General features: G+C 53.0%; 1 protein-coding gene across 6 annotated transcripts in view; it reads right to left on the bottom strand.

Moving 5' to 3' along the window:
- Nucleotides 1–941: 941 nt before the first annotated feature.
- ECE1 (endothelin converting enzyme 1) overlaps nt 942–27,896 on the bottom strand; it is a 106,717-nt gene continuing 79,762 nt past the window's right edge. For all 6 annotated transcript variants that reach the window (XM_087446637.1, XM_087446638.1, XM_087446639.1 and 3 more), the window contains 12 exons: nt 27,170–27,361; nt 22,018–22,160; nt 20,592–20,706; nt 15,033–15,143; nt 13,666–13,764; nt 13,096–13,173; nt 11,463–11,566; nt 8,046–8,156; nt 7,282–7,349; nt 6,386–6,576; nt 4,281–4,376; nt 942–3,575 (listed from right to left, as the gene is read on the bottom strand). In XM_087446637.1, coding sequence (XP_087302763.1) covers nt 3,399–3,575; nt 4,281–4,376; nt 6,386–6,576; nt 7,282–7,349; nt 8,046–8,156; nt 11,463–11,566; nt 13,096–13,173; nt 13,666–13,764; nt 15,033–15,143; nt 20,592–20,706; nt 22,018–22,160; nt 27,170–27,361 — 1,485 coding nt within the window. In that variant the 3' untranslated portion in view covers nt 942–3,398. The remainder of the gene's footprint in view (nt 3,576–4,280; nt 4,377–6,385; nt 6,577–7,281; nt 7,350–8,045; nt 8,157–11,462; nt 11,567–13,095; nt 13,174–13,665; nt 13,765–15,032; nt 15,144–20,591; nt 20,707–22,017; nt 22,161–27,169; nt 27,362–27,896) is intronic.

The following is a 27,896-nucleotide window of genomic DNA, read 5'->3' as shown; positions in this document are numbered from 1 at the left end:
TGCAGATGTAATTAGCTAAGATAAGGTCATTAGGGCCCTAATCCAATATGACTGGTGTCCTTATTAAAAACGGGAAAGTTGGACACAGAGAGAGACACACACAGGGAGAACACCACGTGAAGATGAAGGCAGAGAGTGTGGTAACGCTTCTACAAGCCAAGTGGCACCCAAGACTGCCAGCAAATCAGCAGAAGCTAGGCGAGCGGCCTGGAACAGATTCTTCCTCACATCCATCAGAAGGAACCAACTCTGCTGACACCTTGACCTCAGACTTCCAGCCTCCAGAACTGTGAGACAATAAATTTCTGTTGTGTAAGTCAAGTTTGTGGTACTTTGTTTTGGCAGCCCTGGCACTAATACCCTTGGGTAGGAGAGGGAAGCTCGTGTGAGCCCCCCTGATCTGGACTGGAGGTCAGGAAGGGCTTCCTAGAGGAGGTGATGCTGAGCTGGGCACTGAAGAATGGGTTGGAGTTTTTCAGGCAGACAAGTCAGGGAACATTCTAGGCAGAGGCAAGAACATATGCAAAACCCAGGAGGAGGCATGAGTGTATGTCAGGGACACTTCCTTGAACTTTGAATTTCCCTACTCCTGCCTGCCCTGCCCAAGCATCTGAGGCTTGGAAACCCACTGCCCACATCCTTTGCTCCAAGATAACGGAAAAGTGACTTTTACCAGGAGGCCCCTTGGACCCAGATGGTGACACGCATCATTCTCACCAGCAGGGGGTGCTCACAAGATCATATGGATGAGGGAAGATGGGTAGAGGCAGAGTAACCTGCTGGCATTTGTCAGGATCCAAGGCCTCTGCTCCGGGGAGGAGGTGCAGCCCGCTCTGATGATGCTAGGGCAGGCAGCTCTGTGCTGGCCAGGGGCCCTCCCACATCCCAACGGACACACCAGACACACCGCCCTGGGAGGCCACACACTCAGTCACATGGCCCTCGGTACAAGTACTTTATTTCAATTACAATAGTGCCACACCAAAACTACAGTAGCACAGAACATAATAATACAAAAAATAGATTCCCAGCTCCAAACCCCACATTCATGGACCCGCAGAGAAGACAGCCCTATGGCTCCCTGGGCCTAAGGGGAGGGGTCTCTTGGAGGGCAGCTGCCCATCTCCTCAGCCTTTTTCGAAGCTCTGGAAGGGCAGGGATGGGGGCAGTGGGGGTGTTTCCTTTGCTCCCATCCCTGCTGGGCCTGAGGCTTCCTCTCCCGCCTCCCCCCCCACTCCTAGCACACCCTGAAGCAAGGAGTGCAGCCTACATTCCCTCTGGCTGGACCCTCAGCCCTAGGACACTTGCTTCTGGCTGGGAGGCCCCAGTCCATGGAGCCGATGGACACTCTCGAGGACTGTGACCCTCCACAGGGAAGGCTGAGAAGCAGGAGGGTGGGGGGAGAGCAGGCCCAAGGAGGGTCCAGGACTGGGACAGCCTACCTCTATGTGGCAAGGTGCGTGCAGCGGGCTCCTGATTCTAGCTCCTTCTCTGGCTCTGAGCCTACCTTTCCTCTGAAGAGCTACCAGGCCTGCTCCTTGCGGGCACCAGGAGCCTCCTCTGGAGCCCACTCCCAACACCCCTGCCCCAGCTCTGGGACTGATCTGAAGTGGGCGAGGCAGTGGCTGAGCTGTCTGCTCCTCTTGGGCAAGGAGGATTCTGGCTTCCCAGGCGAGGCAAGTGCACTGTGGAGTGGGGCCTGGCCAGGTGGCCTGAGCTGTCAAGACGGGAGAGCCGTGGTGGACACTGGTTGCTCCTGCCTCAGTCACAGGTGCCTGCCTGCCCCAGAGGACCAGAGCGGGGCGACAGTTAGCTCCACTTGGGGGAGCTCCTGACCTGTGGTCTCAGGGAGGGCACAACACTGCTGGTCTCCAGACACCACAGGCCAGACTGATCAGGTTGGGGGAAACTTCTCCTCACAGCCTCGAATGGCTAAAAGCATCCCCCAAGAGGAGGACTCCATCTAGCTACAAGTATTGTCTTAATTCAACCCAAGGGGCTGAGAGTAGGATGGAGACCAGGGCAGGTTCAGGGTTCCTCAGATTCCTGACCTTGGTGCCACTGACCTGCGGGCCAGAGCTCCTGGGCTGCTGTGAGAGGCAGCTCTGTGGGCACTGGGAGCAGGGGGTATGGCCTTGTGTTCCAGTCGGGACACTGGGAGGCTTCACTGAGGAGGCCAAGGGGCCCGTGGGCAGGGGCGCTGTCTCCTTGGGGTGGAGCCCAGGGCCACAGCTTCACATAAGGCACTAGAAAACGGAGGGTGGGCTGGCTGCGGTCCCAGGAGCCAGGCCCAGGCTGGGTGGTCGAGGACAGAGCCCAGAGGGAAGATTTGGGCCGTGTGGGAGAAGACAGCCGTCTTCTCTTTTCTCTTTCCTCTGGGGAGAGGGTTGGCAAGGGAGACCCTGAAGTGGCTGGGATGGGGGGATTGCTGTAGAGAGGGGACAGCCCCCGGGATAGACATGGGGTAGCCAAAAGAAGGGGGACGGAAAGAGGACACCTCTGGCACCGCAGACTGTGTGTGTGTGTGCGAGGGTGTCTCAGCCTCGCGGGGCTCCCGTGGTCCGGAGCCAGGGTGCTCGGGCGCCCCAGACTGGGTTTGAGGGCCCTGACCTGGCCTCATTCTGCCGCAGCCATCAGTCCCCGGTGGAGACCTTGGGGATCAGACCTTCCTTGCTGAGGTTCCCACTACTGGATTCTGGGGACAGAGGCAGGCACGCTGAGGAGCTGGGCCTCTCCTCTCTGTACCAGGTGACCGCAGAACCAGGTGACCAGGGCTGAGGCAGCTCTCTGCTTGGGGACCTGCTCAGCGGCTGGGGCTCGCTGCCTTGCAGCGAGGAGGAAGAGAGGGCGGTAAATCAGTGGGGCTTCCCTTGTCCACAGGTTATTTAGAAAAACAGAACATAATAAATATACCAATCCTTTCCTTAAAAAAAAAAAAGTGTTTTAAATGCATTATTTCCCTGAAGATTTCCAGTGTATTCCACATGTTTAAAAAATAGTTTCCCCAAAAATATATCTTTAAAGCATTTGACACAGTGGTACTTGTGGTGTATCTGGCGCTGGATGTGTGCGGGGCCTGTGTCCCACTGCCCTTGTTGGTGGGGGGCCCAGGCCTGGTGAGCAACCAGCCTGACACCCAAATGCCCGATAGAGCTGATGCACATGTGCCTGGGGTGACAGGGTCTTCACGGGATGAAACCTCGGATTATGTTGAGAACCCACATCACAGGCTCGGTTCCAGCTGAAAATCCTCCAGTGCCGGGAAGGGGGCCCTAGGCGGCCAAGGGGGCTGGGCAACGCCCTGGACGCTGGATGGAGGGTGCAGCCTTGTTGGCCCCCCCTGGGGGGCTTGTCCTCAGCGACCCCCTCCTCTGTCTTGGCTCTTGGTGCTCTGCTCCTCACCAGACTTCACACTTGTGATGAGGGTTCATGGGGGAGCCAGGTGGGCACTGGAAGTGTTCTGAGAACTCCTTGGAGTTGGAGACAGAGCCAATGACCCGGAAGCGGGAGGGGCTGTGGGGATCGGTGATGAGGCCTTCGTGGGAGCTCTCAGGAGTGCGGACGGAGCACCAGACCTTTGGGAGGGCAACAAGGGAGAGGCCAGGGTCACTGCGGGGTCCTGAGGCCGCCAGACTGGCCTCATCCATGCTGTCAGGAGAATGAGCCCTCAACCTGGTTCTGAGACCCCTGGGCATCAGGAGGGCCTGCCAAGTGGGTAAGGAAGAGACAGGGCTGGTGTGTCCCCATCCCAGCGTCCTCAACCGCAGTGTCTCCAACTGTGTTCCTGCCGCCAGAGCAGCATCTCTGTCTGTCCTGGGCATCTGTTATATTTCATCTGAACAAGGGATTCTGTCCCAAAATCAGTTTGAAAACCTTGGGTTGGGTCTAGGTCACTCACGCCCTGGGCAGAACAAACTGTCCAAGGGCCTGGTAGCTCTGGGTGCCAACAGAAGGCTATAAGCTGAAAGCAGCTCAAGGGACAACCTGGGGCATCCTGAGTTTAAGAAATCTCTAGAACACCAGAACCAAAAGGGCCCTTAGCAATCACCTTGTCCTCTCATCTACCTGATGCAGGAATCCTTTTAATATCATTCTTGCCCCTTCCTTGAATCTCTCTAATGAGAGGAAGCCTGCCTTCTTAGAGGGTGAATACCCTGGGGGCAGCCCAATGAGCTAGGAGGTTCCTAATTTTAGGGGAACTTGTTTTTTGGCTCTCGGAGCTCCTGGAACATCAAGATGGCAGAATGTGCCTGAGTTGGGTTTTTCCCTAATGAACTCACCTGTGCAAACCCCAGGAAGAAGAGCTGGTTATTGGTGAGACCCAGGGTGGGCAACGTCTGCTCAGCCCCGTTTTTCTTCACCCAGTTCTGGTAGGCCTGGGAGGGGAGAAAACAGAGCTCAGGGGTCCCGTGACACAGGAGCAGGCAGGGTGGCGATGGGGGCTAGTGTGGGAGAAGCTCTACCCTGTCAGGGCAGGGACTGGCTTCTGGGGGTCTGGGCCTCAGCGCTGATGGCCCGGCTCAGCCTAGAGGAGGTGTCTTCTAAGGGGCGACGCATTCAACCCTGTGGCTTTAAATACCATCTACTGCCCCCGGCTCTCAGATGTGTACTTCCAGCTCCAGCCTCTTTCCTGACCGGTGTATTCAACTGCCCCGGCTGGACATCCAAGACGCATCCCAAATTTAACACGGCACAAAGAGAACGAGAGGTTAGACACACATGCACACTTTCCCATCACAGCAAACAGCACCACCAACCACCTAGGGACTCAGGCCCAAACCCCGGAACTCTTCTTTGATTCTTCCCTTTCAATGAAAGCAAACAACCCCAAATCTGACCATTTCTCTCACACTTGCCATTGCTCCATCCCATCTCTTGCCTGGACAACCTCACAACAGCTTTCTAACTAATCTCCTTGACTCACACCGGTCCAACTCCAATGCCCTCCTGACACAGCGACTTAACTCATCCTTATAAAGCAGGGGTTGGCAAACTTCTCTGTGAAGGGCCAGAGGGTAAATATCTTTAGCTTTGGAGGCCACACGGCCTCTGCTGCAACTACTCAGCCCTGCCGTTGAGGTGTGACAGCAGCCACAGACAACACGGGAATGAACGGGCCTGGCTGCACCCTCCTAGATCTTTATCTACAAAAACAGGCTGAGGGCGGGATTTGTGGGTTTGCTTCCCCTGTTTTAAAGGATAAACTGCATCATGTCATTCCTCTATTTAAAACCCCTGCAGCAACTCTCTTTGTAACCAGAATAAAACCCAAGCTCCTTACTCAGCAGACAGAGGCCCTGCACGCTGGTCCCAGCCACTCCTCCCCTCCCTCTACTCCACCCCACCGTGTCCCTTCTTCTGCTTGGGTCCATCTGCACTTACTCCTCCTCCCTGCTTTTCCCTGCCTCTTCCTCTCATTCAGATCTCCATTCATATGTCACCCCCTCCATACCCTCCCCCCAGATTTTTTGTGACTTTGTCCTATTTTATATTCTTCATCTTCTCAGTACCTGAAATTATCTTATTTATCTGTTTAGGGAGGTACTGTCTTTCTTCCCCATCCCCGCCCCATTGTAATTGTGAGCTTTATGAGAGCAGGACCGCGTCTGTCCTGCCACAAGATCTCCAGCACCCAGAACAGCACACGATGGTTAGACGGTTCGCAGTATATTCTCAGCGACTAATGATTCAGGAACTTCAGGCAAGTTACTGAATCTTTCTGGGCTTAGTCTTCTCATGTGCAAAATGGGGGTTGTAACACCTAAGAGTAAAGTTGTTGGGGTGCTAAGCACAGAGCCCAGCACGTAACGAGGCCTCAACAAACGGCTCCTCTCAGAATCTGCTCTTCTGTCACGGGAGGAGGAAGCTCCGTGTTGCTCTCTGCGAGAGGCCTCCTCCTTTTCCCTCCCTTCCAGGCCCCATGCCCAAGTTGTCTAGCATCATCTTTCTAACACCCCAGTGGTGCGGGGGATTAGGTGTTCACAGCCAAGCATCCCGGGGCTCAAGGAGGCTGAGCAACTTGCTCCAGAATCAGGATTTGAACCCAGAACTGGCTCCATGACCGGTGTCCCCTTCCCTCCCCTCTGGGGCCCTCTGCTGCCTGATTAGTGGTGGTTCCCCTGCAAAGGTAAGAACAGGCAGGTCATCAGGCAGGTCTGGCCTAAGGCCTTTCCTGTGTCTCCCAGCCAGGCCGGACTCAAGGGTTGACAGCCTTCGGTGTGCCGAGCTCCGTGCGAGGTGCTTTCACAGCTGCCCTCTCAATCGGCCGTCACCCACCCATTTCACAGATGAGAAAACTGAAGCCACAGAGCGGCCGCAGCTTGCCCCAGCGTGTCTATAATGACCCAGACCTGGGCCCGGGGTGTGTGGGGAGGGCGTCTCTCACCCGATAGGCCGCCTTGAGGCCCCCGTTGTCAGCGATGTTCTCCCCGAGGGTGTGCCGGCCGTTCACCGGCTCTCCGTTCACGCTGTAGTTGCCGTATTGCTCCACCATGCACTCCGTCTGCTGCTTGAAAGCCTCCACAGAAGAGTTCTTCCACCAGGGCCGAAGGTTCCCGTCCTTGTCATACTCCCGTCCTGGGTCAGAGGAAGTCACGTCAAGGGGAAGAGGCAGAGCTGGGACCAGCTGCTGCTGACTGTGCCTCTCCTCCCAATGAGAATGGATTCATCTGTCTGTCCACCCATCTCCCAACCAGCACCGGGGAGATGATGCCGGTCTGAGCAGGAAAGGAGCTGGATGAATTAGCCAATCCGGGGTATAGGTCGAAGAACGTGATGCTAAGGGCCTCTGTCCCTGAGCCCAGGAAGGGGTATACAGAGCTGGCAATGCTAGGGTCACGGGACAGGCCCCAGTCTCCAAGGTCCTGCCTCCTGCTTGGCTTTGGGGTTTCCAAGGCAGGAGGCAATGAGGATGATTCTGGACATTAGCTGTGAGGGGACTGACTTCAACTCCTCTGGCTGAGGTCAGATCAGAGAAGTCTCCGGAGTGGTGGAGAAATGTATGCTCCCCACTGACTAGAAAAAATATCCACCCCGAGTACTGGACTCATGCCAGGAGCAGGGTGTTCCACTGTGCCCATTTTACAGACAAGAAAACAGAGGCTGGAGAAATGATAGCACTTGCTAAAGTTCATACAATCAGCAGGTGGCTGGGCCAGGATTTGAACCCAGATCCTTCTATCTCCAAAGCTAAGACCCTTGGAAGTGAAGGGAGAAAAAGCAGAAGCAGTGGGGCCAGGAAGCTGATGGGCCTCATCTGAGGGAACCCCAAGGAACCTGTACCTTGATCGTCAAAAGCATGAGTCAGCTCATGGCCCACGACGACGCCGATGCCACCAAAGTTTAGAGCCCTGGAGGAGAGGATACAAAGGTGAGGGCAATGCCTCGAGGGGAGGCACCATCACTTCCCAGGCCTGGAGACACAGCAGAATCCCTCAGGGCTCTGTGGGGACATGGCTGTAGCCTGAGCCTCCAGCCAGGCCCCTGAAGCCAGCCAGAGGCTGGATGAGTGGGCCGTGGTCAGCCTGTGTCCACTGGATGCCAAGCACTATGCTGGATGCTCCACAGACCCGCACTGTCCTCTTTGTCATCTCAGAAGAGTTAGGCATTACTAACTGACTCTATAAATGTGACAACCGAGGCTTGGAATAGTTCAATCACTTTGCCCAAGGCTCACACAGTCAGCAAAGATCAGACCTGGGATTCAAACCCAGGCTCATGTGGATTTCATTTCTGAGACAGTGCCCTCACCTCCTCCACTCCCCAGCTGTGACCGTTCTAAGGCATTGTTAGAGGGGCATTCCCCCATAGAGGGCTGTTGTCGCCACGACACGCCCCCAAGTTCCCACTGCGCAGGGGAAGCACAGGGAGTGAGGATGTGGTTCCCTCTGCAGCTTCTCTGTAAGTCCCAAGACACCTGCGCCAGCGGGCAAAGAGTGAGACTGGCTTGATTGTGTGGTCAGCCGTGGGCCGCAGGGCTGGGCCAGGCTGGGGGTCCACAGAGGGGTGGGGGAAGGCGATGGGCAGGAGCAGTAGAAGCATCCTACTTGGGTGAGGAGCGGGTGTAGAACGGGGCCTGCAGGATCCCGGCCGGAAACACAATCTCGTTCTTGGTGGGCGAGTAGTAAGCGTTCACCATGGGCGGGGTCATGCTCCACCTGCAAGCAACATGCACGGGAAAGGTCAGGCACAGCTTGGGGGCACATGGGGCAGCCCGTCTGGAGGGTATCAAGAGCCTTAAAAATGCGATTCCCCTTGACCCCAGGCCCAAGCGTACCCAAGTGCAAGGACATGCTAGCAGCACTGTTTTTGAGAGGGGAACTAGAAAACACCCAAATGTCTAGAAAGAAGGGGTCAGTTAAATCTGATGTCACACACACAGTGGAATCCAGAGGCTCTCACAAAGACCAAGACGGGGGCCGGCCCCGTGGCTTAGCGGTTAAATGCCCACGCTCCGCTGCTGGCGGCCCGGGTTCGGATCCCAGGCGCGCACCGACGCACCGTTTCTCCGGCCATGTTGAGGCCGTGTTCCACATACAGCAACTAGAAGGATGTGCAGCTATGACATACAACTATCTACTGGGGCTTTGGGGAAAAAAGAAAAGGAGGACTGTCAATAGATGTTAGCTCAGAGCCGGTCTTTCTCAGCAAAAAGAAGAGAATTGGCATGGATGTTAACTCAGGGCTGATCTTCCTCACAAAAACAAAAACAAACAAACAAAAAGAGCAAGATGGACCGGATTTATTGAAGTCATCACTGTCAGGCTCACAACGTACCGATCAGCAGTTCTCAGTGTGGTCTGTGGCTACCTGGGCAAGGGGTTCCTCAATTCTCTTTCAGGGGGTCTGCGAAGTCAAAACTATTTTCATAATAATATTAAGATATTATTTGTCTTTCCCACTGCGTTGACATTTGCACCGACAGTGTAAAAGTTTGTGGTGGGTCAAAATGCCAGAGCCTTGGCTGAACCAGCAGTGGTACCAACTGCTCGAATGGTCACCGTGTTATTCACCAGGAAGAAAAGCCATTGTCACGTAAGGACTTCCTTGATGAGGTAGCATAGTTATTAATCTCATTAACTCCAGGCCCTTGAGCACAAGTCTTTCAATATTCACCGTGACCAAATGGGAAGGACACGTGAGCATCTCTGCCTTTTTCATGGAACATCATTTGTCCTCGAGAGGATGACTGACAAACTATGGCATTTCACACTTGGGTATTTAGCAGACCTTTTCTTGAAAATGAATAAAGTGAGCTCACCACCTCAAGGAAAACAGCTGACACCACCTGTTGCGAATGATAAAAATTCGAGGTTTCAAAAAAATTTGAAGTTTCAAGCAAAAATTAAAATTCTGAAAAACTATTGGTCACCACAAACTTGACAGCTTCCTGATACTTAAAGACTTTTCTCAGGAGGTCAGTGGTGACATTAACAAACGTGGATTTTGTTTGATATTGTCTAATGACAGTGTCGCTATTTGGAAGATATGTAAAACTCAGTGAACCATTGTTTTCCAAACGACCAACGCGTGATGTTACAAAATCACGCACGGGTGAAAGATCCATGCAAAGTGAAGACTGACGGATGGATTTTAGTGTAGCAGAGGAGGAAGAGTTCCTGGATATGGTTTCAGATTCCGCAGTGCAATTAACCTTTCAGAAATTACCACTTGTTGAGTTTTGGTGTCGTATCAGTGAAGAATGTGCACAAGTATCAGAAAGGACTATTAAAATCTCCCTCCCTTTTCCAACTACCTATCTGTATAGGACAGAGTTTCGTTATGTATTTCAAAACAACACATTGCAACAGATTGAACGCAGAAGCAGGTGTGAGAATCCAGCTGTCTTCTATTAAGCCAGCCATTAAACAGATTCGCTAAAAACAATACCTCTCCTCACTAAACTTTTTCTAAAAAATAGTTCTTTTTAATAAAATTTGCATAAAAATTGATATAACCTCCATAAACAAAAAAGCTCTCTGGGGTACAATAATTTTTTAAGAGTGTAGAAGGGGGCCGGCCCCGTGGCTTAGTGGTTAAGTGCGCGCTCTCCACTGCTGGCGGCCCGGGTTCGGATCCCGGGCGTGCACCGACGCACCGCTTCTCTGGCCATGCTGAGGCCGCGTCCCACATACAGCAGCTAGAAGGACGTGTAGCTATGACATACAACTATCTACTGGGGCTTTGGGGGAAAAGTAAAATTAAAAAAAAAAAAAAAAGACACAACAAGCAATTTAAAAAAAAAAAAAAAGAGTGTAGAAGGAACTCTGATGGTATACAGTAATGAAACATTTGGCCTCTCAACGATCTTTCTGGTGTGGAGGGGAAGGGCCAGTGAGGAGCGGACCGAGACAGAAAGGACATTTTCTCCAAGAGCCTGGATAGTCACTCTGTCTCCTCTAGGTGAGCCCCACAGAGATGTGCTACAGGGTGCCTGAAGCCACGGAAAGATATTGAGAAATCTAAAACATCATATTTATATTCAAATAATCATGGATACATTAATAGGTAAGAGACAATTTAAGTGAAAAATTTTAAGGTAAATTAAAAGACTTCATATAAATTCATAACCTGTGGCAGTGCCTGTGCCACATTTTGGAGATAAAATACTGCCTTTTTGTGCATTTAGGGGGTACGCTGGTTGAAGACAAGAAACTTAGAGGAAACAGAGACGTTCAAACCCCTGTTTGTCCACGAGGGGGTGCCAGAGCCAAACAGAAGTTGCCCTTCACTTTTATATGACTTCTGCAAAATGTTTCAGGCACAGACGGAGCTTAGTCTGAGAACTAGTACCGAGTTGACCACGTTTGAGTTTTCTGAGACTATTAAAAAAATGACAGATATTAGGTCTCATTCCAGATTACTTTGATTTAAGAAGGTGTAGGGTACAGGCCAGGAAGCTGTATTTAAAAAAAATAAATTCCCCAGAGGGTTCTGCTGTGCAGTGAGGTTTGGGAACCACAGCTGTCAGAAGCCCATCCAGATTCTTCCCTCTGTGGGGGAACTGTCCCTGAGAATCCACCATTCCTGTTAGTGAGGAATTATAGGAAACTAGCTGAGGGTGTCCTCCGTGCCAGACACTCCCCAGAAGTTCTCACTCTTGACTGGCACAGCGACCCAAGAACTGGCTCCTCCCATCCCATCTGCAGATAATGAAGTAAAGGCTCCGAGTGTTGAAGTGGCAGAGCTGGGACGTGATGCCAGGTCCGCTCAGCTCCAGAGGCCAGGCTACTCTGCCAACAGGCTGGGCGCTGGGGGCACACAGACTCGGGCAGATCCCAGCTCCTGGCTGGACAACACTTCCTTGGTCCTTGGTTTCCTCATCTGGAAAGTGAGATAACAACAGTACCCACTCCTGACAGTTTTATCTGGCACATGGCCGGTATGTGACAAGGGTGAGCTCAGCCCAGAGCACCCCTGCGTGCTGGGAGCCAGCGCCTTCCCAGCGAGGCCCGGGGACTCACTGGTCTCTGTTGGGAGCTTTCCGGAGCTGGTCAGCAGTGACCCTCCACGAGAAGTTGAAAAACCGCATGGCGTTCTCGAAGTAGAGGTCTGGAACTGCAGTGTACTGGACAAAAGAGAGCAAAGTCCAAGATCAGGGCTTGCCCAGGCTGGGAGGCACCTCATATCCTTGAGTGCAAACCCCTTCTTCTAAAACTGAGGAAACTGAGACCCCACATGTTAAGGGACTGGTCTGCAGGTCAGAGGCTAGAAGGGAGGGCTTGGGGCTGCAGGTTTTGGCTCTTCTCTTGGGCCTCACCCTGCTGGGGCCTGGTACCCTCTCCCCTTCAACGACACACTAAGAGCCTCACCCAAGGTGTCAACACCCAGCAGTGTCACAGGGCTGCACGGCCCTTGGGCAGGAACCATCTCCAGTGCTGTCCTACAGAACTGTCTGCAATGATGGACATGTTCCATGCCTGTGTTGTCCAATACAGTAGATGCCAGCCACATGCGGCTACTGAGCATTTCAAATGTGCCTAGTGTGAATTTTAAATGTAAATTAATTTTAATTAATTAAACAGCCATCTGTGGCTTGTAGCTACCACACTGGACAGCACAGATCTCATAAATCAAGCTGCGATCTGTCTCTGAACCGTCTGGGGACAGGCCTTACTGCACCTCGTTCCCACCACTCAGCCCAGTCTTTCAGCTCTTTTCAGGAGCGAGGTTTTCCCTTAGATTCACTCCAGAGCTTTCCGGCTTCTCATCAGGGCTCTGGGAAAATACTGGGCCCTTGGGGGCAGGACTCTGATCCCGTGGGCTCTGCCTGGGCTGCCTCCAGGAGCCTCTGGTCACATGTCACGACACCCTGGAGCATCTTAAATGATTCTCGAGGAAAAAGGCTGCAGCATGAGCCCCATATTCTCAAGTAATTTTAATATTCTTAGGTTTTAAATAAAACCGTGATGAGAGGTTATTATAAAATGCCTGAATTCACAAATTTCAATCACAAGAAGATATAAAACTTTACCTTTGGGGGCAGAAGCACAATCCATTTAAAAGAGTAATTTGCCAAAAGCTCTAACCCCAGGGGTGTATCAACCACCCCTGCTGCCTAAATGAAGCTGTAACGCCCACCTGGGATTTACACCTCCTCTTTCCCACCAGCATTTCAAGGTGCAAATGAGAGGTCCAGGTTTCTCTGGGAAGGTGGGGAGGACCCTGGGGGCAGGAGGCAACTTGGGGGCTGGGAAGGAGGAGGTGGTATGAGAGCTCAACTCTTTACTGCACCTCTGATGATTTAGGGGCACCAATTCTCTCTGCACCTGCTAGGATCTGTTACCTCCATTATCTCCCACTCATTAAACGGAGGTGACCACTTCCAGTGGGCACACAGCCCACCGACTGCTGGGCATTGACTGCTGGTGGCTCCAGGGAGCCAGGGCCTCCAGCTGGCCCGGGAGAGGAAGGAGCAGGGAACAGCTTCCTCGTGCCCGATCCACCCCCAAACCTCACACCACAGCATCGCAAGAGGTCTGGACAGTCCTGGTGTCTGCAGCACCCCATCCGGTCCCAGTCTGCCTCTGACCTTTCCCAAGTGGGGGCCCCCATGGGCATCGGGGAATGCAAGGGGGCAGGGTGGGGGCCACTCACGTCGCTGAACACTTTGTCCAGCTCCTTGGGGTCCATGATAAAGTTCGGGTAGCCTATCATGTTGTAGATTGCATCCGCCTGGACAGGAGAGACACAGAGCACAGTGAGTGCACAGCAAGGCTGGCGGGGCTGGCCCCCAGCTCTGTGGGTGCCGGGCTCAGGGTCTGGGCCAAAGGGAAACAGGGCCAGGCTCCTCCCCCCTCAGGGCTTTCACGTCTCCTTCTGGAAAGATTCCTCTCTCGCCAACTTCTACTTACCCTTCGGCTCCCTGCTTAAACGTCACTGCCCAAGGGAAGCCTTCCCTGGCCACCACCCCAGCAGACCGCATCATCGCCTCTCCCTGCACCTTCCCTCACACACTTAGCACGGTTTGTTTTCATGGAGTCATTAACACCCTCATGTGTTCAAGGTCGTCCCTCCATCCTGCTGGACTGTCCACCCCCTGAAGGCAGGACAACATCCACGCCGTGCTCACCAGATATAACTAGTCTCTCCTCACACGTCCTCCTCCACCTGCGGCTGCTGCCCTCCGGGCTCAGCTGCCCCCTTCAGGCACCTGGCGAGCCTCACCTTTTCCTTGGCTGACTTCCGTGTGTCTTCATCCATCCACTTCAGGGTGCTCAGGCTCTCCTCAAACGCCTTCTTGATCTCCAGGATTATCTCACTGGCCTGAGGAGACAGAAGCTGACCCAGTCAGGCCTGGGTACTGGACTTGCCTAAATGCAATGGGCAGCCCGTGCAGAAGGATATCGCCAGGCCAGAGGCTAAACTCAGGTCTTGGCTCAAAGCCTCAGGCCCCCAGGTGCGGGCTAAAAAGGGGAGCCATAGCCAAGTTTTCCCAACTGGTTCCTTAGAACTCTCATGTCCTGCAGGACGAGCCTGGACTTCCGTAAACAGGGCTCACGGTCAAACACACTAGGAAAGCCTTTGGGAACATTGGAAAAGTCTGTTCCCTACGGGCCTTTTCATACCCTTTAAGTGTAACATGCACTTAAGTGTAACATTCTTTTCCGAGAGGCCTAGAGTATGTAGCCTTTCCCAGACTTACTCGACCACAGAATTCCTTTTTGATGGAATGGCTTTAAAATCCAGAGAATTCGAGTTCTGAGGAGCAGTTTCAGAAATGCTCTGCTCTGGCTGGAGATGAACGGCTGCTCTCAAGGGAAATAAAGTCACGGGCAGACCTGGAGGCTGAAGATTCTAGAGCCGGGGAAGGTGGAATCGTGCAACAGAAAGAGCAGAGGGGCTGCTGACCGCCAGCAGGACTCAGCACAGATGCTGCATCAGCCGCTAACAGGCAAGTCACGTGACAGACTTGAGTCTCAGTTTGCTAACCTTCAACTGCAGACGATACCTTCATAATTAACATCAGTAATAAAAACTGTAACCGTGTAACAGGTACCATTCATTCAGCCCGTTTTGTGCCAATGCTCTTCATATGTAGTATCTCATTTAATCTCCCGCTGCGGGACTGACTTCCCACCTCCACGTTACAGGTGACATGAGAATATTGTCCCAATTCACCCAACCAGGAAGTGGTGAAGCCTGGCTGTCTCCTTGGGCGTAGCATGATGTTCCTCTGCCTGTCACCCGTGGAGTAGGAAAAATGGCACCCTCTGGGCCAGAGCTGCTCTGCCAACATGATCTCACTGGGTCCTTCGCCCCCCTTGGAAGTGGAGATGGCTGGAACAACCCTGCCAGGCCGCCGTGAGGGTTAAATGAGAGAACACAGATGGAGTCCCTGGCACTCAGTAATAGTAGCTGTTCTCAGTAACCCACGTTACTCAAGGCTTTAGAAAATGGGACCTTTGAGTTAAGGCTGGAGCCCTGGCCTGGAGTAGGGAAGGTGCAGAGCAGACGAGAGCATGGGCTGTCAAGTTCACGAGGGGCCATGCGGGTGTGATGTCACAGCCCGTGTCCACAGGGGAGGCACTTACTATGTTCTTGCTGTCCTCGGCGAAGGTCGCTTTGACAAACATGGGGCCCAGGGCAAAGCCCAGGTTGTTTTCCGTGTCGCTCACACAAAACTTCCAGCGAGGAAGACAGGTCTGGAAACAAGAGAGGGTTACTCAGCCTGGTCCTTCTTCCCAACCCCTCCTGTCTGGGAGGTGGCACCAGCTGGGGCCCGTGCTTCCTTGCAGAACTTCAGGGAGACCTTTTCTGACCCAGAGGAAGTTATTTTAGGCACTGGACCAAGAGGCCACGGAATATCCCTCATCACCGCCATCAACTATTTCCTGAATGCCAGGCTCTGCATGCAGCACTTCAAAAATGATGTCCTATTGAGCCATCAAAACAAGCCTGGGAGGCCGGGAGGACGGGCCCCTGACAGATGAGGAAACAGAAACAGCCCGGGGAAGTCGCTGGTGCAGGGTCCTAGAGTGACCGGAGCTCAGACATGCCTGACCCCACACCCTCTGCTCCCACCCTACCTTGTCCTGCCTCCTGGAGGAGGCTAAGAATCCTGGTGGCAAAGAACCTTGGGAAGTTACCTTGCCTACCCCCGAGCAACAGGAAAACCTTCAGAGGGCCAGGACCCCAACCCCATTTAAAGCCTCCTAGAGAAAGAACCACCACAGTGGTTCAGGACTTCAATGTCTTGGTCTCACCCACCAGCCCGCTAGCCCCTCGGATGCCTCTGTGTGAGGTGGAGCCAGGCGCCCCGTGGGGCTGCAGCCTCCCAGAGCATAGCTTGGTGACAAGCACCCCAGCTAGTTTCAGCCCCACTCGTTACCCTGCCTAGGCAGCCCTCCGTGGACAGTCTGTATGACCACAGTGGTGGCCCTGCTCATGTAAATCTCTCGCGCCACAGAGGAAGCTGAGCCCTCTTAACCCTGGGGAACAGGTGGTAACACCACTCCAGTTCAGGGTAGCCCGCTTCATAACAGCCCTCAATGGAAACGACCCAAATGCCAGTCGACAGGCAGACAGATAAACTAAATGTGGTATTTTTATACAATAGCACACCACCTGGCAACAAAAGGGAATGAACTCCCAACACAAACAACATGGATGAATTTCGCAGACATTATGTTGAGCAAGAGAAGCCTGACACAAACGAGCACACAGCGTATGATCCTGTCTACACCCATCCACACCTGTCTCAGGGTGCGAGGTAGGGAGTCTGATGGGCAAGGGGCATGAGGACCTTGCTGCTCAGAGGGCGCTGGATAAATGGGAGATGGAAATGTTCTCTGTCTTGGTGGGGTGGTGGTGACATGGTGATTTCATTTGTCAAAACTCAGTGAACTGAGTACTTCACGTATACATTTTATTGTATGCAAATTGTACTTTAGTTAAAAACACTTCTTCCAGGCAAGAAGGAAGGGCACTTAGCCTTCTCTAGTTTAATCCTGCAAGTTCTTTTAAGCTTCCCACCCAGGTGTCCACCTGAATACCTTTCCTGTCCCCTCAGCCCCACCTGCCCTTCCTCAGGTGTGAAGCCTACCCTGGACAGAGGCTGCACCTGGATCTGGCCGAGGCTGACCAGGCAGGAGGTCAGGACCAGGGGATTCTAACTCTTGGCCCCATGGAGGCTCCAGGCTATGATGGGCGAAGCATGGACCGATTCTTCTTCATTGTCTTCCCAGGAGAGGCTTTAGATCAACCCATTCACTCACACATGCATTCATTAATTCACGAATCCAGTGTTCTCTGAGCAGTTCCTCTGCACCCTGACTGTGCTAGGTCTTTGGAATCTAGAGATGAATGGTCCACGGGTCTTGCCCTCAAGGGGCTCAATGAGAATGCCCAGAACATCCAATGGGAGACAGACATGTAATAACAATAACAACGGCAGCAATAGTGGTAAATGTTAATTGAGTGGGGGCTGGGGCCCTCTCCCATAGAATCCTCATAATAACCCTACGAGGCAGGTACTCTCTGTGCTCATTTTTACAGATAAAGAAACTGAGGCACACAGAGGTTAAAGCACTTGCCCAGGGCTGGCCCCGTGGCTTAGCGGTTAAGTGCGGGTGCTCCACTGCTGGCGGCCCGGGTTCAGATCCCGGGCGCGCACCGACGCACCGCTTCTCTGGCCATGCTGAGGCCGCGTCCCACATACAGCAACTAGAAGGATGTGCAAGTGTGACATGCAACTATCTACTGGGGCTTTGGGGGAAAATAAATAAATAAAATTATAAAAAAAATAAAATAAATAAAGCACTTGCCCAAAGGAATCTCCCAGAGAGTAAGTGGCTGAGGTGGGATTTGAGCCCAGAAAAGCCCGACTCCAATGTCTTCCCTCAAAGAGGCCACACTCACTGCCTCTGAGTCATGAAGTCTCTGCAAGGGCTACAGGATGATGAGAAAAATCTGCACAAGGAGCAAGGGTCAGGGAGTGTTCGTCTTGGAGGTGAGCTACAAGCCAAGGCTGGGATGACAAGGAGCAGGTGGCGGGCCAGCCTCGTCCACCCTGCGCTGGCTGTATTTTCCCTGTTCTTCACTGTGACACAAGCTCCTCTAAGCTGGGGCGGGGAGAGGGGTTTCCCAGCGGGGGTGCCTTCCCAGCTGCCGGAACTCTCAAATCATAAATGGACAGTAACTAACGACAAACAGCTGGCGTGGAGTGCCGTAGCCTTTAGAAGAGACTCTGTGGGGTCCCCTCATGTAATCCCAGACAGCCCTCTGGTAAGCAGGGCAGGATTAGTTATCCCTTGTTACAGATGGGAAGACTGAGCCACCTGCTTCAATTAAGTGATTTGCCCAAGGTTGTGTGGTTAGAAGCAGCATTTCAAACTCAGATCTTCTGACCAAAAATTCCATGCTGTTTCCTTATGTTATGCTCCCTCCCTACAAGGATGGACAACTGGACGCTCTACACAGCTTTACAAATTAAAAGTGTTTTCCCAAATGGAGGCCACTCCCAAGAGGCCTGTGAGATGAGGTCAGGGATGATCTCAAACAACAGATGAGAACACTGAGGCTCAGAGAGGGACAAGGACTACCCAAGGTCACACGGCGGGCACAGGGCTTTGAAGTGTGCTGGACCCAAGCGAACGGACCTGGCCTGGGCCCAGAAGCAGTCATGGTGGGGGTAGGGAGGGCTGGAGAATAAGGAACCGATGAGCAGCATCCTTCACCCTTCAGTCCTGGGGCATCCAGGGACCCCTGGCTCAGAGCCTCCCACCTCCGGGGTCTCCCAGCTGCCCTTGCTTCTGCCAAGGCCGCCCTGTGCCCCACTAGCCCTCAGAACCTCATCAGTTAGAGTAGCACCCTGCACCCTGAGCCTGCTCCTGGGGAGCTCGCTTGCTCGCTCTATCTATTTATAATTGTGGTAGGGCCGGCCCCGTGGCTTGGTGGTTGAGTGAGCGCGCTCCACTGCTGGCGACCCGGGTTCGGATCCCGGGCGCGCACCGACGCGCTGCTTCTCCGGCCATGCTGAGGCCGCGTCCCACATACAGCAACTAGAAGGATGTGCAGCTGTGACACACAACTATCTACTGGGGCTTTGGGGGGAAAAGTAAATAAAAAAAAAAAAAAAAATCTTTATAATTGTGGTAAAATATACATGAGATTTACCATCCTAACCACTTTAAGTGTACAGGTCAGTAGTTTAAGTATATTTACACTGTTGTGCAATCTCCAGAACTTTTCATCTTATAAATCTGAAACGCTATACCATTTAACAACTCCCCACTCCCCCTTCCCCGCCCCAGCCCCTGTCGATCCCCAGGAAGCTCAGTTTTAACTCCTGGTTCCTCAGAGCAGAGGCTGAGTGGTGCAGACTTTGGGGTCTGGGCTGTGGAATCCGATATACTGGGTTTGAGAGCCCACACTTCATGGACGAGCTGGGCAACTTTGAACAAATCCCCTCCCCTCAATGAGCCTTGGTTTCCTCATCTGTAAAATGGGACGATGATAACAGTTCCTAACACAGAGCTGTTGCAGGAACTTGGTGAGATAATGCCTATAAAAGGCAAACGTTTGATAATGATATGATTTATTATCATTATTATCATCATCATTATCACTAGTGAGTAGCTGAAAGGGCTGAAGAGTTGCAGTCATCCAGACCTGGCTCTGATTTTGAGCTTGGCTGCTTCCTCGCTGGGTGACTTGGGAAATCCCTTTACCTCCCTGAGCCTCAGTCTCCTCATCTGTGTCCCGGGTGGGTGAGCAATGATGCAGGTGCACGCTCCACATAGCCATCTCTCTATCATCCCGGGTCCTGGTCAGAACCTTCCTGTTTAACGTCCCAGGGGAGACCAAGTGCTCCAGGGGACAGAGTCCACGCCTTGTCACGTCTGTGACCTGAGGGCTCACCCAGGGCTCGTCCAAGTCAGGTGCAGTTGGAGCAGGAGGGTGGGTCAGCGAGGCAGGGCAGCTGGCTCTTGCCCTTGACGTTTCCCACAGGGCCAGGGCGGCTCTCATGGCTGAGGCCCTGTGGTGCCCTCAGAAGCCCCTCTTGTCAGGAGCAGGGCTTGTTCCCAGCCACCCTCTCCCTCAGTCTCTTTCCAGGCAGTGTACATGGGGATGGGAAAGAAAGGGAGACCTTTTCCCAGGATGAACTCCAGGGCGGGGGACAGGAGCCCACACCCTGCCGTTTTCTGCCCATCCTTATCTGGCTCCGCCTACTCCACTAGACTCTGGGAGGGACCAAGGGGGCAGGGTCCAGCTGGAGCCAGCTCTGCCTGCCCTCTGGGGTCTCACTAGATGCTGTCCGGGGTGGGGGCAGGGTGTGCCAGGAGGGCTTGGCACCGCAGTCTTGACTGCTCTGTGGCTGGGGCCTAGCATGGGGTACCCCATCAGAATATATGAGGACTGGCCGGTTCCTATCGCCTCCCTCAGCAGACGGGGCTCTTGGGGCACATGCGCACCTCACTTGTCTCAGGACCCCCACACTGGGCTCAGAGCCTGGCACATGGGGGCACAAGTTCCACGAATACACATCTGTCAGCTGCACGAATGAGGGCAACTGCCCCTTCCTTGGGGAAAAGGTGGGAGTGGCTGGCAGGGGTCATGGGGGGCGGCATTTAAAGGTGGGTGGAGACCCCGTGGTCTGGGGCGAGGAGGACAACATCAGTGAGCACTCGTGTCACACTTGCCACGAGCCACGTGCTGCTGCAAGTGCTTTATGTTTATGGGGAAGAAGTAGTATTATGGGGGGGCCCCTGTGTAAAAGGGGGATGATGATGGTACCCACCTCGCAGGGATGTGAAGATCACACGGGTCATACAAGGAAAGCGTTTATCATTATCACCATCGAGAAGGAGTTGGAAGAGAGAGAACAGAAGCTATGCTTTGCTGTAAATTAGCTAAGTCGCTAAGACTCCTCTTTACTTTTTAAGACTTGGTGTAACCACCTCCTCCTGGAAGCTTCTGTCCACCCCCGGCTGGCTCTGAGCCCAGGGACAGCTGGGCAAACCCCTTCAGTGGCCCTCTTCATTCTCTGCCTTCCTCCACCGTCCTCACGAGTTCCATGGCCCTGGAGGGTCAGGGCCTGGCACACAGTAGGTGGTCGGCACTTGAATGGGAATGCACAGTCACAGGCTCACCTTCTTGGTCCCGTACATGACTTCCATGAACTTCTCATCGGCGTCCTGAAAGCGCTGATCGAGGAAGGAACTTGTCTTGCGCACCAGGTTCCAGATCATGTAGTTGTTCAGCAGGCTGGGGCAAGAGGAGACCAGACAGGCTCAGAAGTGTCCCGGGGCTGGAAGTGTCCCAGGCCTTCCCCCACTGACCTCTAGGGGGCGCTCAGACCTGGCCTTCTGATCCCAGGCTCTTCCCCACCTGCCCCAGTTTGGCTGGTTACTGCTCTCCAAGCACACGAAACATCAGCTCTGCAAGGACAGAGGTCAGGCCTTCTGTGGAAAACCCCTCAGTGCCTAGTGCAATGACTTGTACACCACCAGTGCTCCCTAAATGCTTGCTGCTTAGCTGCCTTTTGTCTGGAAGCTGTGAAGCAGCAGTGTGGAGACTCACCCTGGACGGTGCCTGTTACTGGGTGGGAGCACGGAGGAGGCTGCTATTTCCAAAGCTCGGAGATGCCCGGCCATAAGGCCAGAGACAAGAAAGGGGGCCTAAGAATCGGAGGGGCAAGAAAGGAAGCCCTGCCCAGCCAGGCCAAGGTCTCTACGAAGGACAGCCTCACTGCCTCCTCCCCTGGGGCACAGAGAACCATCTGTGGCTGTTGTCACCTTTGCAAAGAAGTCATCTTTGCACAAAGAGATGTTCAGTACGGTGAACATCTAGCCTCAAACTGGAACTGACCTAAATGTCTGACAACAGGGGAAGGAGTGAGTGAATAATCATATTTATACTCAATGGAATACTATGTCGCCATGAAAAATGAGCTCTGCAGAGGATTTGGGATGACAGGGGGAAAATGCTTATGATGAAGGTAAAGGGGAAAGCAGACTATACATGCAGTCATAATAATGGGAAAAAAAAGGAACCTTGTATTAGAAAATTCATCTCTCTCTCTCTCATATACAGGCTTGCTTTCTACATATGGACATTCACAAATAGACACACACATCCCATAAGATCAACAGTAGTGTTTTGGGTAATTTTAATTTTTTTGGTATAATTTTCAAAAATTTCTATAACAAATCTTTGAAATAAAAAAGAGTCATAAATATTAAGTAAAAATATTAGTTAACATTTACTGAGTCCCATTCCATGGCAGGCACTATGTTAAAACACTTCACAGGGATTATTTCACTCACAACAACCCTACCTGGTAGGTGCTATTTGTATCCCCACTTTACAGGTGAGGAAAAGGAGCCTGGGAAAGATGAGAAACCTGCCCAGGGCAACAAGCTGGTAGGCAGAGGGGCCGGGTGCCCTGCCGCCTTTCATGGAAGCCAGCGCAGGGCCCATTTTCCCGAGTCAGTCTGTCACCCCTCCACCCCCACCCACTCTGCCGGAGAAGAGGGCAGCAGTGAGTGACCCCAGAGGCCGCTGGGTGGCCCTTACCACTTGTCGGTGGTGTTGATGAGGGCGGAGACCTGCCCAAGGTACTCCTTGTCATAGATGACAATAGGCTCAGATTCATTGATCTCCACGGGGTAGAAGATGGTGTTGAGGAAGGGCAGCCAGTTGATGGCGGGCGCCAAGGCCTGGAAGGGAAGAGGACAGTGTGACTCTGGCCGGCGGATTCTCCTCAGAGCCCAGGTCTCCAGGACGTTCTTCTGAAGGTGTCATCATGCCTTCCGCCCTCGGCCAGAGCGAAGAGCTGGAAGCTGTCTGCAGCACTGGGCTGGCTTTTGTCAGGGACGCTGCAGATGGAATTCCAAGGAGTCAGACACCAAACTTGAACTTGAAACAGAACGAGGATGGAGTAAGAGGGGTGACAGCTGCAATACCGTGCATCAAGCCCCTCCTGTGCCAGGCGCCACTGCAAACGACTCACACGGCTTCTCTGTGGGCCCTCCTGACAAGCCTAGGCAGTCGGTACTACTAACCCCACTTTATTCTTGAAGAAACTGAGTCTCAGATGGGCCCATAATGGATAAACACCTAGAATCTGGAGCCAAACTGTCTGGGTTCATATTCCAGCTCTTACTTCCCAGCTGTATAACTTGAGTAAGTTGATAAACCCCTCTGTGCCTCGGGATCTCATCTGAAAAGTGGGGATCATCATAATAACAGAATCCACTTCACAAAATTAGTGTGAGGATTAAACGGGTTAATCCTGTTTGTTCTACTCAACACGTGTTTCTGGAACATCAGTTGCCTCTATATGATTGGTCTTCTGTAAGACTGTAAATTCAAGAACAAGAGTCGTATAATGTGTAACTGCTTTGGTCCACAGGGGATTTTTCTCAGGCATGGATCTGGGAAAGCAAGAGTAGAATGAGAACTCCAGCAAGAAAGGAAAAGCCCTCAGGTCAGCTGATGCACACACAAGAAGTGGTCAGTTCTATTTTAAGATAATTTAAGATGCGCCCCTCACTGGGGCTCCCTCCCCACAGAGGCACACGCCAGCTGTGCATAACTCACAGCTTCTAGCAGGCTGCCCTCGCTCTGGGCCCACCCTGACAGCAGCCCCACGCTCAGAGCTCCATCTGTCTGCAGGGTCTCAGGGCGCACAGCCAGCGTCTCCACTGCCCACCAGCCAGCCTCCAGCCACGCTGGGCTCTCTCTCAAGGTCCCAATTATTGTTTTGTGAGTGTTTTGATTACAAAGTCGCACAACCTAATCATTGCTAAAGTTCTACCAAGAGTGGTCCTGGGCCTGTCTGATTCCAAATTCTGTTCTCTGTTCCCTCGAAAAAGGGCAAAACGCAAGACAAATAAAGGAAGTAAGAGAAGCGTTATAAATGGCCTTCATACGGGAAGATCAATCAATAATGTAAATTCAATCTATAATCTCAGAGGAATCTATAACCTGCTGGTAAATACCTATGACGCCATCAATGAGAGAGGCAGCCAGAAAAACCTCCCACTTGACAGATGCTGAATTTGCAGATGAACTAAGGTGACTTTCCCAGTGTCACATGGTTAACTGGTGACTGTGTGGTGTAAAACACAAGTGCATTCGTCTGATTTTAAAGGGCAGCTCAGACGCTGGGGAACAAGGACCTCCAAGGACAGAGGAGGGCAGGTCCTACAGGCAGTGGCGTGCTGCTAAAGTTGAACAACTGGCTCACCGACGGCAGGGGTTGATCTGTATTCCCACCATGACCTATTGCAAACCACCCACAGAGTCGGGAAGAGCTGTGCCCAGTGGGCTCCAGCATATCCCTGCCTGCCTGTCTGCCCAGCAGCGAGATGAGCTGGGAAGAGCCCCGTCTCTCAGTGAGAAGACCTGGATTGGAGTCCCCACCACGAGTCAGTTCTGGGACCTCAAGCCATTTTGTAGTCTTTCTGTAAAATGAGGAGAACGATCCCCCACCCAGGGGTGGCTGCTCTGTGCCCTGAGGGACTGGCTTGCTCAGTAAAGCTGAGTTTCTTTTCTCCCTAGTCTATCTGCTCTCTCTCTCTTCCTGGCAGGAGCCCCTTGGGCAGGTAACCTCTGGGGCTCCCCCTAACGTTTCTGTGGCTGCAGACCGTGGAGGTGTCCAGGTGAGAAAGTCAAATAGGGCTCAACACTTAGGAGCCACCTGCCTGCATGACCTGCTGGCAAAGACCCCGGGGAAATTCTCCAAGTCTACAAAACGTCATTGTTGATGCGATTAACAAGAGCGTCATAAACTGCAGGTGACTGGAACTCTGATCAGGGTACAGATATCAGATGGTGATAAATCCCTGTGTACCTAACACGCAGGCCTGTTCCTTTAGGGCGAGCTGGTGTTCTGTGCAGGTAAATTCCCACAAATCTGAGATAAGGTGTGTGTTGAATACCAGAATTTTCACATTTTCAATCTTTACTGCTTTAGCAAACGCCTAACTTAAACACGTGTGCCTAGGTCCGTCTCCATGGAGATGGCTGTTTTAACCAACTAGGACATTCCACTTGTGACTCAAATCCTTTGGGGCACACTGATGAGCTCTATTTTCCACACCCGCAGCCAAAGAGGACTGCTGGTCATGAACCAACCAGCTCAAGTAGGCTTGCAAAGTGGGAGAGAAAAGAAAGATGCTATCAGGCTTTATCTCAGCTGGAGAATTTAGAGCAGAGGATGGAGCTCATTCCCAAACAACTTTGGTGTGGAAGGTCCTAGAAAGGAATGGAAAGGTCCTCAAACCCCCAGAGAAGCAACAGAAGGACATTTGATTGATGGCTCTGAATTCAGACTCTGCTCGGGGCTAGCCTGGAGCCATTTTGTACTCCAGCAGGGCTGGCCTAGAATTACACTGTGAAGGCTGGAGTGCCTTTCCCTGAGTCACCTGGAATATGGGAATAAAACCAAATTTCCAGATACCAGGGAACAACAAGGTATTCTCTGTCCAAAGGTGGAATGAATCAAATTGATTGAGCTGGAGACGTGGGCTGGCATCACTGATAACAAAGGAATAATACTAATAATGACTATTATAATATATATTTGAATTGTGCATGTCAGTTTACAAAATGAAATCTCATCCCCCGCCTCATCTCATCCTCTCACAACCCCGTGGGCAGGCCAGCCAGAGACTCTTATCTAGGACACCAGGCTTCAGGGGTCCAGGACTTCTTTAAATGTTAGACAATTTTTTTTATATGTACCTATGCTCTTTTCTTTTGGGAGACACGCCATACTTTTCACCTTGTTCTCAAAAGACCCTGTGACTTAAAGTTAAGAACCACTGAGCCTTATGAGTGGCTGCCTGTCATTTGTCTCTGTGTTCTGGAACAGAGCAGGTGTGAATGAGCAAACAAAGCCCCATTTTACAAGGAAAGGAACCCAAGGCTCAAAGAGGGGGGTTACGTGACTTGCCCAAGGTCACACGGCTCGTGGCAGGGCTGGGCCGGAGCAATCTTCTGACTCCAAGCCCAGGGCTCACACCACTCCAGGCGGTGGCCTCTGCTAAAATCCTCCCCACCCGGGCAGCTCTGCAGCTGGGAGGAGGAAAAGCCTTTCTTTCTTGCTTGGAAGAACAGAGCCAAAGCAATGATGACTGGGCGCCTGCCGGTAGAGTCTGGAAGCCATGCTGGGGCTGATGTGCCCAGGGCCACAGTGTCTTCTCCTCCACTCTGGCGGCAGTCAGGTGGCATCACGGCCACTACGGGGGGCTGAGGGACTGCTGTGGCTCTCTCAGGCTAAAAACCGGGCGGCTGGAGAAAACCAAATTATGCTGCACAAACAGCATCTCGCTTGACCTCTTGGCCTCAGAGCAGAAAAACAGTGCCAGATGGTGCCCAACACAGGCTGCTGGTCTCCATAACAACCCACCCAGCACCACTCACCCCGATGCCAGCTCCTCTGGGGACCTAATGGGCAGCTGGCACCCAGAAGGAGGCTCTCCTTTCCTCATCCCCAGCCTCTGCAGGGCTGCACCTCCCGTGGGACACTGGGTCTGCCCAGCTACTGCTCACCCATTCCTTAGACTCATCTTCCCTGGCTTGGCCCACCCCTGGCCCCAGTGCTCTGCTTCTCTTGCCCAAAGCTCTCCGCAAGAAGTCTGGGATTGTTCCCTCACTGGTGGCCCCACTCGCCTAGAAGCACGTCAAGAGCAAGGCCCCAAGGTGGCCCCATATGTGCTCATCAGAGGGAGGAATGAAGGAGAAAAAGGGTAGGGACCTAGGTGTTCGTGCTGAAAGGAGAAGGAAATGAGCCAAACCTTAACGGATGGGCAGGACTCGGCTGGACAGAAAGTAGAGAAGAAGGGAGGAGACATTTTGGTGGAGCCCCACACAAGTGGCCCAGACATGTTCCCCAGCAGGGGAGCGAGGCCTAGCAAGCATCCCTGGGCGATAGCAGGAAACAGGAAGATAAAACGAGGCCATCTGCTGACTCTTCGGCAACCCCGGGGGCCTGGGATAAGTCTGGACCCCACCACCTGATGAACTGGAAAGAAGGAACTGGCTGGCAATCAACTTGCCACCCTCAAGTCCCAAGCAGCCAGCAGGGTAAAGCCTTTGGCAGGGGCTGACCGACAGAGGGGACGTCAGCTTCTCAGATGGGTTAAACCCAGTTACAGAGAGCATCGCAGTCCTGACCCCAATCCCGCTACACTTCCAGGAGGTCGCCAGGAGACGCAGTCAAGAGCAGAGCTTCAGCAAGCCAAGCCTGAGTGCAACGCGCAGTTCCCCGGCCACTTAGGAGCCTCGAAGCCTTGAACATGTCACTTAACCTCCTGGCTTGGAAAGGCAGAAGTGACCACAGCACCCACTCCTCACGTTTATTGTTTGCTGCTCAGCAAGTTTGATGTTCTTGGCGCTCAAGAGACTGGAAATGCCCAATCAAAGTGAGCTATTATTATCATAGCCAGAGACTCTCCCCAGGGAAATGCTGTTACACAAAAGCAGCCCAGCGTAGGGCAAGAGACTAGCTTTGGAGTCATTAGCTGTGTGGCCTTCAGCAGGCAACTTTACATCTCTAAGCCTCAGTTTTTCCCTCTGTGAACTGGGTATAACAACCATCCCTGCTTCATAGGGTTGTTCTGAGGATCTGACGAAGTGGGTGTAAAAACCTCCAGCCCAGTGCCCTATGTCCCGAGCCCTGTGGCTATCCTAGCCTCCATCTCAGCCCTCGCTCAAGTACCTGCAGCTCGGCCGCCGTCACTTTGTGGTAGATGAGCTCCTCATCCCGGCGCTTCTCCTGGGGGATGGTGATGTTGGCCAGCGCTGTCTCAAAGTCCAGGATCTGTTGCATCTGGGGCCGGATGTTGTCCTCGTCCCCTCCGCCCAGCAGCTTCCCCAGCTGGACCATGTAGTTCAGGTATCCTGTCAGCACCTGTGGGACCCACCATCCCCAGTCTGTCAGTGGCTGCCACTCACTGCCCACAGGGACACAGGGAGCAGGCCTGGGCAGGGCCAGCTGTGGCCCAGCGCGGGGTGTGAGGGGGCTGGGCGCTTCCCCCAGGAGACCTGCAGGAAACACAGCTTCAAGAATGATTTTGGTGCTGCGCCTCTCCGCTGGCTCCCCACGGCCCTCAGGAGAAAGCCACAGGCCCCCACGGGGGTTGGTCCCTGCTGTCCCCGCCCACACTCCCTCCCAGATGCTCCTCACATGAAAGCCGCCAACGGGGCCATCTTTCAGCTCTTGGAAGGCACCTTTTCTGAACCACCCTCCTCTACCGTGCCCCCAGATATGAATTACGTCCTGTTAAACTTTCTCAGTCACCCATCACTTATCACAATTTGTCATTATGCCTCTACTGGGAGGTTAGTTAATTAACATCTGCCTCCTCTACTAGACTCAGCCCCGTGGGGCAGGGACCACGCCGGGCTCGTTCACCACTATCTCCCCAGCATCAGGCACTTCACAG

Source organism: Ceratotherium simum, chromosome 22 (assembly GCF_057802395.1).
Source record: "Ceratotherium simum simum isolate JZ-2026a chromosome 22, ASM5780239v1, whole genome shotgun sequence".
In the NCBI taxonomy this organism is placed as follows: domain Eukaryota; kingdom Metazoa; phylum Chordata; class Mammalia; order Perissodactyla; family Rhinocerotidae; genus Ceratotherium; species Ceratotherium simum.
Note: the sequence above shows the minus strand (reverse complement) of the source record. Positions and strands in the feature narration are given on the sequence as shown.